Source organism: Porites lutea, chromosome 2 (assembly GCF_958299795.1).
Source record: "Porites lutea chromosome 2, jaPorLute2.1, whole genome shotgun sequence".
NCBI lineage: Eukaryota > Metazoa > Cnidaria > Anthozoa > Scleractinia > Poritidae > Porites > Porites lutea.
The window spans coordinates 16,694,251-16,703,157 of record NC_133202.1 but is presented as its reverse complement, the minus strand read 5'-3'; the positions used below and the strand labels follow the sequence as shown (position 1 = coordinate 16,703,157).

Below are 8,907 nucleotides of genomic sequence, written 5' to 3'. Positions count from 1 at the left end.
GAGCTTACCAGTAGACCTAAGATTATATAATGATTTCGAATTATACTAATAAGATCGCTAGTTGGCGCTAGGCCATAAATACATTTGAAAGTCAAAAGTAAAATCTTATAGTCAATACGCAAAGAAACCGGCAGCCAGTGCAGCTCATAAAGCGCCTGTGTAATGTGAGAAAACTTTCCAATGCCAAGAATATGTCTTGCTGCTGCATTTTGTACACGCTGTAATTTAGCGATCTGCACATTTGGTAAGCCAAACAATAAACCATTACAATAGTCAAGACGGCTGGTTATAAAAGCATGAACCAAAGTAATTAAAGAATCTCTCGACAGGTATTTCTTAATACGTCTCAAGTTATGTAAATGATAAAATGCCGCATTACAAGCCTTGTTTATATGATCAGTCATGCTTAAGTTGCTGTCAAACCGCGATCCAAGGTTTCTAACACATGGGCTTGGACTAATACGATTATTGCCCACAGTTATGGAACACGAATCTAATTTATCAAGCTGTTGTCGTGTGCCGACTAACAAAAACTCCGTTTTACCATCATTGATCATCAACCGATCTTGAATCATCCATTTCCTCACCGCGTCAATGCACTTTTCCATAGCTTGTATAGCATCAGCTTGAGCAGTGTTGCCGAGTGGTTTAAAACTCAGATACAGCTGCGTATCATCAGCGAAACAGTGAGCATCGGGAAGATAATGTTCCACGATCTTAAACAGCTTGGACGCATATATTATGAATAGCAAAGGCCCTAAACATGAGCCTTGGGGTACCCTGCAGTTCAAGCCAAAAGGACGAGAAAGAACTCCATGGACAGAAACGCGCTGACTTCTATCAGACAAGTACGATCTAAACCAATTCAGAGCAGTCCCACGTATGCCAACCTCGTCAGATAGCCTCTCTAAAAGTATTCGATGATCAACAGTGTCAAAGGCAGCACTGGGATCCAATAAAATTAACATAGTGACATGTCGAGAGTTCATCTTTAACAAAATATCGTTCATCACCTTGATAAGTGCAGTTTCAGTGCTATGGAATCGCCTGTAAGAAGATTGAAGCGTAGGAAAAATAGCATTTGAAACCATGTGATCGTAAACTTGATTAAAAACGACTTTTTCAGTCGACTTGGATACGTATTGTAAGTTACTAACTGGTCTGTAATTTTTGTACAGCAAATCCAATCCAGATTGATCCAGGTTGATCATTTTAGTAATGACTGGTAATAGCACATCAGCACAGCTGATTACCATACATGTTGACATCGGATCAAACATACAGCTTTTCTTCGGAGAGCAGCCAATCAACTTACTAACTGCACTTTCAGTTAAAGGGATAAAGCTATCCAGTGTTCTAGTTGGTAACGTTTTCACATAGTCAAAATGAGAATCATGCAAACAATCGGCTAGTCTGTCCAGTTTGACATGGATGGCGTCAATCTTTTCAACAAAGAAGCTACCCATTTCATTGGCTAAAACCAGCTTGTCACTAGTTGGTGGAAAAAGGTACTTCATGACCTTGATTTAGCAACCTCTTTGTTCCCGAGAATAGGTTCCTTTGATTGGAGTTATTTTCAGCAATAAAGTCTGAGTAAAACTTACGACGGGCTTCATTCATCAGGTAGGTTGTAAAGTTCCTCTTCTTTTTAAATTCAAGCAAATCATTGACACTTCGAGGTCGACGCCATTTTCTTTCAGCTCTCCGTCTTTCCCTCCTTGACTCCCCAATATCTTCACTAAACCAAGGTACCAAAGGCCTCACTGTGATAAACTTAGTGACAAGTGGAGCATGACGATCAAGAGCCGCAGATAATGTAGAATTATAACATTTAACAAGGTCATTCAGAGCATCAGGGCTGTCTGTACAAAGCGAAGTTGTAGAGAGTTCATCGCATAACAGGTTAACGTCAACCACCTTCTGAAAGAGATTTTTTTCTTCCGGAGCGGTGGCCTGTCCAGGGTTAGATCACAAATCAAAGTAGAGTGATCAGAAAACAGACAGTCAGTCACAGGGATGTTAGCTAATAAGGAGTCGCATTGTCGAGTAATGTCGAGTAATCCAAGGTGTCTCCTGACTCGTGTGTTGGCACGTTAACATGTTGTTGAAGGCCTATTGACTCAAGCAGCTCCTTTAAACAAACACTGTCTGCATTCCCGGGAACGTCTACATGGATATTAAAATCACCTGCTATCAGTAACGGTACAGATGACATTATGATATTCTCCAAAAATACTCGAAAAATCAGCAACAAATACAACGGTCGTGACAGGATGGTTACTAGAGTAGGGTGGACGGTAAATAATAATAATCTGTAGTTTTAAACATTAGACATGAAAACACGGAAATTAGATATTAAAGAAGACTGTCGGTATTTAGATTGATACATTTTCTTTCGACAACCGCAAAGTAAGAATATATTAACAAACAAATGGGTCTTCAATATTGAGGGGTATTAATGTATATCATTTTACTTTAATACGCCTTTTGCATTAGTTGATCACATGATCAACTTTCAGTAAACAAGAAAACAGTTCGCTTTTGAAACCTTTTATAAGCACGAGCTGAAAGAGCGTATTAAAAATAGGTAACATGTAAAATTTCACTCTTAGATCCCAAAAGTGGCAATAGCAACGGCCGCCGAAAATTAGAAGAATTTGTATGGGAAAAGCAACGCTTGTCACCCAGTCACGGTTGAGTGGTTTTCCATACAACTAATTGTAAATTCTGAACTTTTTAAACTGTCGCTAAATTTTTTCCCTTACGTATTTAAGGGCTCAAATTGCTTGTTATGAATTAAAAGGAGATTTGAGCCCAGTAATGTTATTTTTCGGCGGTCGTTGCAATCCCTACTTTTGAGATATAAGGCTGAAAATTTTCAGGTTACCTAATTTACATATGCTCTTTCAGCTAGTACTAACAAAGTTTTTAAAAGTGAACTGTTTTCGTGTTTACCGAAAGCTGGTCACGTGATAAACTAATGCAAAAGGCCTATTGTCATGTAAACTTTGTCTTGACCTTAAGTTTAACCCATCTAGCCTTTATCTTATCTAATCCTATCTTATCTTATGTTATCTTATCTTAACTCACTTTAATTTTCTTTTATTTAACCTCATTTTATTATTCTATCCTAAATTACCTTTTTATATCTTATTTCCTCTCATATTAAACTTATCTCATTTTATCTCTTCTTATCTCTTCTTATTTTGTCTTAACTCATCTGACAACCAATCTGTCTTATCTTTTCTTATATTATCTTATCTGCTCTCCTCTTTTGTTATTTTGGCTTATTTTCACTTATCTTGTATTTTCTTGGCTAATATCATCTGTCTCATCTCTCTCCTCATGTTTCTTTACATCGTATTAAAAAATCTCCAAAAAGGTTTAACTGTTAAGTATGTACGTCAAAACTGAGCTACTTAAAACTCAAGAGGGGTGCAGTTTGCAAAGCTTTCCTCATGAACAGATTTCGGAACTCGGAGGTACTGTTTCATTGCCAGTCTCATAAAGTATTGTGTGAACGATATTTACCGACTTGCTTGATAATAAAGTTATCACCAGAGCTTTCGATAAGTTGGGTTGTAAAGTCTCACAGTCGGAGCCACCGTTTGCTCTGATATGTAAACGGAAAGGCAAACAAGAAAGGCAAAGCTTTTTCTTTTGATATTGCTTTCTTTTGCCATCCAAAGTGAAACCACTAATTTTTTAACATTGCGTTGCTGAAAAACAGATCGGTGTAAGAGCGAAGCTATGATCTTCAGTATCAACTGAACGACTGGGATACACTAAATTGAGATTGTTCTTGAAAATTCGGACAAATTCCTATTTGCGGTAGTTACTTTTCTGGCGGAAATAAATCTGCCATTCTCGGCGGGTTAGTTCCGACAGGTATATTCTCTTTAGGGAGTTATACGTTTAGTGTCATTACAATTTAGGGACCTTAAGCAGCCAGGAAGAGTTTGTGGAGGACGACGAGGGAAGAAGAGTGAGGTCTGGGTCGAGAACGTCGTCCAAAGCGGGAAAAACAAATGTTTAAGCGAGCTCCCGTCTCGGCTCGTCGCCGAAGTAGGTAAGCTGCAATGGCTTCGTTTAAAGAAATACGAGAGTTGCTTCCTCTAAGCCGTGAGAACCACGCAATTGACGAGGAATAATCTTTCCACTCTCCGAAGCCTGAATTTAAATCAGTAAACCTTTTATCAAATTAAAAGGCTTGAATCGAATAGAACAGAACAGCTGGTTTTGTTGTCCTATACATTTTACACGGGTCAATTTTCCGTACAGTCCCATTCATTTATCTAATATGGATGTAAAATTTCGAATCTATTCAAGTTTACCGAAAACTTTATATACGAAATATAGTGAAAATCCTGCTGGTTCTAAAGGGAGACATGTACATCTCAAAACACAGAGACAAAATAAACAGTGTAAATGAGATGCTTCGAGAGACAGCGGAACATTTTCCTTGGAATTTTTAACCTGCCTGTCTTCCTCATAGATGCCAAGTCTCCAGCTTTCAGACCCAATCTCCAGCTCTCCAGCCGAGAAAGCAAGATCTACAGCTGAACTCGGGTTAACAATCTTTTTTTAATAAATACATCATAACAAAGAAAAGAAGGTGTAAACGAAAGCATATTTTCTGCCTTTTACTACCTGGAAATTAGTCATTGTAACATGAGTAAAATGTGTGACCCTTAAATGACCTCAGAATGCAGGAAAAATGATCTAGGGGACCTCAGATTTTAAAAATTTTCAAGGGTGGGCATGCCCCCAGACCCCAACTAGAAATCTCACGTCTTCTGCGCTCGAGAAAATCTCCAGCCAGCTTCTCCCTGGAACTTGACACCTCTGCTTTCTTGCTTCTAACCCCAGCCATGCAAGGGTCCCGAGTATCGACGCCTTTTCCTTTTCTAGTTAATTAAACATTTTAATTTTACTCACTGGTTCTTTCCCGCAGAGGCCATTTAAAACCACGGCTCACGGTTTACCGAAAATCTCCCGACATCTTTTGCTCCAACTACCCAATGAAAGGTTTCCTTTTTTCAAACTTTGGACTGACAAGGTAAAAAAAGGGCCGGAAACGCCAGGATTGTTTTGAATACTCACGTTCACCTGAGGACGGCAAATCAATAGATGTTACGTTCACGTCCTGAGCGCCATGTGGACGACATCACTGACATGAGCAGAAGTTGCCGGCTTCTTCAAAACACATCCGGTCGGCACCCACTCCATCGTAGACTATCGGCTCGTCATCTAAGTTTCTTAAGTCTTAAGTCTGTTACTACGTAGCTATTTTTTCCTTTTGGCTTGGTTAGATTGAATTTTTAAGCTCGTAAAAATTATGCACGAAACTAAATATATTTTTAATTAATGAAATTTCTTGTTACTCTCTTTTTTTTCGGCCGGGTTGCGGAATCACGCGTGAAATGTACATCGTAGCCAGTCAATGCTTAATCAGAACGCGAAAAACGTGCCCTAAAATCAACTTCATTTTAAGATTATCCTTATATATTCCACGAGCTACCAGGCTGACTGAAATAATAAAAAAAAGGAAATAAAAGAGAGTGTATTCTCTCAATGTATAAAAAGTTCTTTTTAGTTAATCAGCAATGTTTTTGACGTCTTAGTAAAGTGCTACTTTTTGCTATTTTTAATGTATTTGTAGTGTGGATTCCATATAGGCGAATATCCTTGCGGTTTACATTTTCTGCCTTATTAGCGTATGCTTATCATTATCTGATAAATCTAATAAAATAAAATTTCTGAAACTTAAAGAGCATAACAATTTCAGTTATCTCTGAAAATTTGAGCCCGATATACCGAACAGTTTCGGAGAAATTCTCTTTGACTCCCAAAATTTACGAAGAATGTATGAGCTCATTAACGTTTTACCACTCTGCAAATTCTCAGTTTTTGATTGCTGGTATTTCCTTTCTTATTGATTGCAAAGAGCTGAAACTCCTTTGGGAAACGAAGCTTTTCTTTTGGTGCTTCATGTTAAATCCCCGTTGCTGTCCCCGCTTCCGAAAATGCGTGTGTGTTAAATCCCCGCTCATGACCCGGGTGGAAGTGGTATCTTGTTAATTCCACCGCCCCCCGGGGACAACACGTTGTTAAATGTGTGTTTAAGGGACAGATTCACAATACTGCGCATGTGTGAGTTCTGACAGTAGCTGATTGTTTTAAAAGCAATCGGGAGCGAATAAGATGCACACAAGGAAATTTACATAATTCCAATTCATTGTTCGCGACGTGGGAGTGTTTCCGGACATTTGGTTTGATTTTACTTATTCCCCCATAATTTATAGTTGTTCTTTCCTATCCACCTCAGATATATGTTGCATCCGATAACAATAAGATTTACAGCCCTGTCCTGCTTTGAAACAAACATTTACCTACGTGTATTTTCACGAGGTCTTTTACGTACCCCTGCTAACAAAGCAGTCACCGATCGGAAAACAAAATTTGTAAACAATATTTTTATTACTGATCTCTTTGTTTGCCTTATATGAACCTAGAAATATCTACAAATAGCGCCTGACCGGTGCCAAAAACACACAGCGTGTGAGTATAAAGATTATCCTAAATTGTGTATAAATTTCAATTGCTTTTGAGGAAGTGAACAAATTCATTCGCTTTGCGTCGGGTCAGTGTTCAGCAAAACAAATGTTATGGATTAGAACAAATACAGAAACCAGATTATAAACAGAATATTCAGGCAATAATTTATTTTAAAAACATCAATTCTTAAACACATATACGATCATACAGCAAAGATACAAGGAACATTTCAAGTGTACAAGATCGGTGAAGATCGCGCGGGCAGCCGGCCTGTTGCATACTTTTCGGTATAACTACAGGTCGGAGTCATAAATCAAGTCAGAGTTGAACAAACTCACGCCTTTTACCACTTTCCAAGTGTGGTGTATTCTTTTCGTAAGCCACACAGAACTCCTAGAAACATACCAGATCGATCGGCTAAGCTTCTCTTTTTCCAAAGACTCTTGAGAACGTCCTGTTGCCAGTCGCCCGCGACATCCCCTCCCATACTCTATTCACGAAATTGATTTTTCGTTTCCTAAACGCCTTTCTCCGAAAACAAAACAAAACTCAAAAGTAGTTTATGTCACGTTAGGTCACGCATTTCCTTATATGGACTTCATTCCCTCGTGGCCCTCGGTCTGTTCGACTAGCAACCATGACATGGTGTCACAGGTGGGATTTATAAAAATGGATAGTTTTCACAAACCCAGTGCGTTGAGTTTCGACGGAAATACGTCCGAAAATTGGAGAAGATTTAGACAGCAATACGACATCTACTTAACAGCTTCGGCAAGCGAAAAGAAAGATGACACGGTCAAGATAGCTATTTTGCTCAACTTCGCCGGCGAAGTTCCAGTTTCCCGAGGGCGACGAGAAAAAGCTAGACAAACTGCTTGAACAGTTTGAGCGTTACTGTAACCCCAGGAAAAACGTGGTCTTCGAGAGATACCAATCTTGGCAAATAACACAGAAGGATTCCGAAACCGTGGATCAATTTGTCACGCGTTTGAAAAACAGGGTAAAATCATGCGAGTACGAGTCGGTCAATGACATGGTAAGAGATAAGTTCATGTTCAGTTGACGTGATTTGGCTGTGAAGGAACGACTGTTGAGAAACGAGAAGCTAACATTAGAGAAAGGGATTTGTATGGCGAGAGCGTCTGAGGCCTCAAAAGAACAGATTAAAGCAATGGCTCCAAAAGAACACAGCAATGAAAATCCCTCGTTGAATAAAATCCGACATGGCGGCAAACAAAAGAAGAATTCTCCGCGCAGACCAGGGTCCAGAGGGTCAGGTCCCACATCGCAACAAGGAAATTGTAAGTTTTGTGGTTCTTCTCACTCGTGGGGTTTTTGTCCTACTTTTGGTAAAACGTGTGGTTATTGCCAGAGAAAAGACCATTTTGCTTGCGTGTGCCGAAAGAAATTGCAAGATCTTGGAGGAAAAACAGTGTCTGCAATGGCTGAAGAGACAGACGAAAGCGACGCCGGAGCTGATCTGTTGACATTTTCATTCAAATCAAGCAGCGAAAGCCCCCTTCAGGATGACTAGCACGTCATGCTAAAGATCGCTGGTACTAACGTGAATTTTAAATTAGATCCTGGTGCAGATTGTGACTTCCAGGTCGTTTTTCGATCGACTTCCCGTGGCTCAGAAATAGGCTCATCAGTGCAAAGCAAAGCTCTATGATGAAAAGTGTATGATGGTCGCAAAATTACGCCCAAAGGAAAAGCTAGTCTTGTTTGCGAGTGTAAAGGAAAGTTCGCAGTGTTGGAGTTCATATTAGTCGAGCAAGACTTACCACCAATTCTTGGCCTAAAGTCCTGTCTTGAACTTGGACTGGAACAGAGGATTTACAGTTTGAAAGAAGAGAGCTTAGAGAGCGAATATGCTGACGTCTTTGAGGGCCTTGGAGAGATAAGTGGTGTCCAGCGCAAAATCAAAATTGATCCCAACGCCACCCCTGTTATACAGCCCCCTCGCAGAGTTCCTGTTGCCCTTCGTGAACCACTGAAGGAGGAGCTTTAGCGAATGGAGACGCTTGGTGTCATAATGAAAGCAACTGAACCCACCGCTTGAGTACACAGCCTGGTAATTGCAAAGAAAAAGAACAACAAAACTAGAGTATGCTTGTATCCCAGCGACCTCAATCGAGCCGTTATGCGTGAGCATTTTCTTATGCAAACGATAGAAGACGTCATTAGCAGAATTCCCAAAGCTAAGGTGTTCAGTGTCCTGGATGCCAACCATGGTTTCTGGCAAGTTAGGCTTGATAAGGACAGTAGCAAGCTAGCTACCTTTAACACACCTTTCGGCAGATACAGCTACACGCGCTTACCCTTCGGAATTGCTTCAGCTCCTGAGGT

General features: G+C 39.9%; 1 protein-coding gene across 1 annotated transcript; it reads left to right on the top strand.

Moving 5' to 3' along the window:
• Positions 1-7,781: 7,781 nt before the first annotated feature.
• On the top strand, positions 7,782-8,569 carry LOC140925717 (uncharacterized). Its single transcript, XM_073375611.1, has 2 exons — positions 7,782-7,830; positions 8,268-8,569. Exons 1-2 carry the CDS (start codon positions 7,782-7,784, stop codon positions 8,567-8,569), a joined length of 351 nt encoding a protein of 116 aa, XP_073231712.1.
• The last annotated feature ends 338 nt before the right edge of the window (positions 8,570-8,907 follow it).

Coding starts and splice junctions, on each gene's coding strand:
- LOC140925717 (XM_073375611.1), top strand. CDS start 7,782: ATGGCGGCAAACAAAAGAAGAATTCTCCGCGCAGACCAGGGTCCAGAG. Junction 7,831..8,267: donor CGCAGACCAGGGTCCAGAGG/GTCAGGTCCCAC, acceptor TTACGCCCAAAG/GAAAAGCTAGTCTTGTTTGC.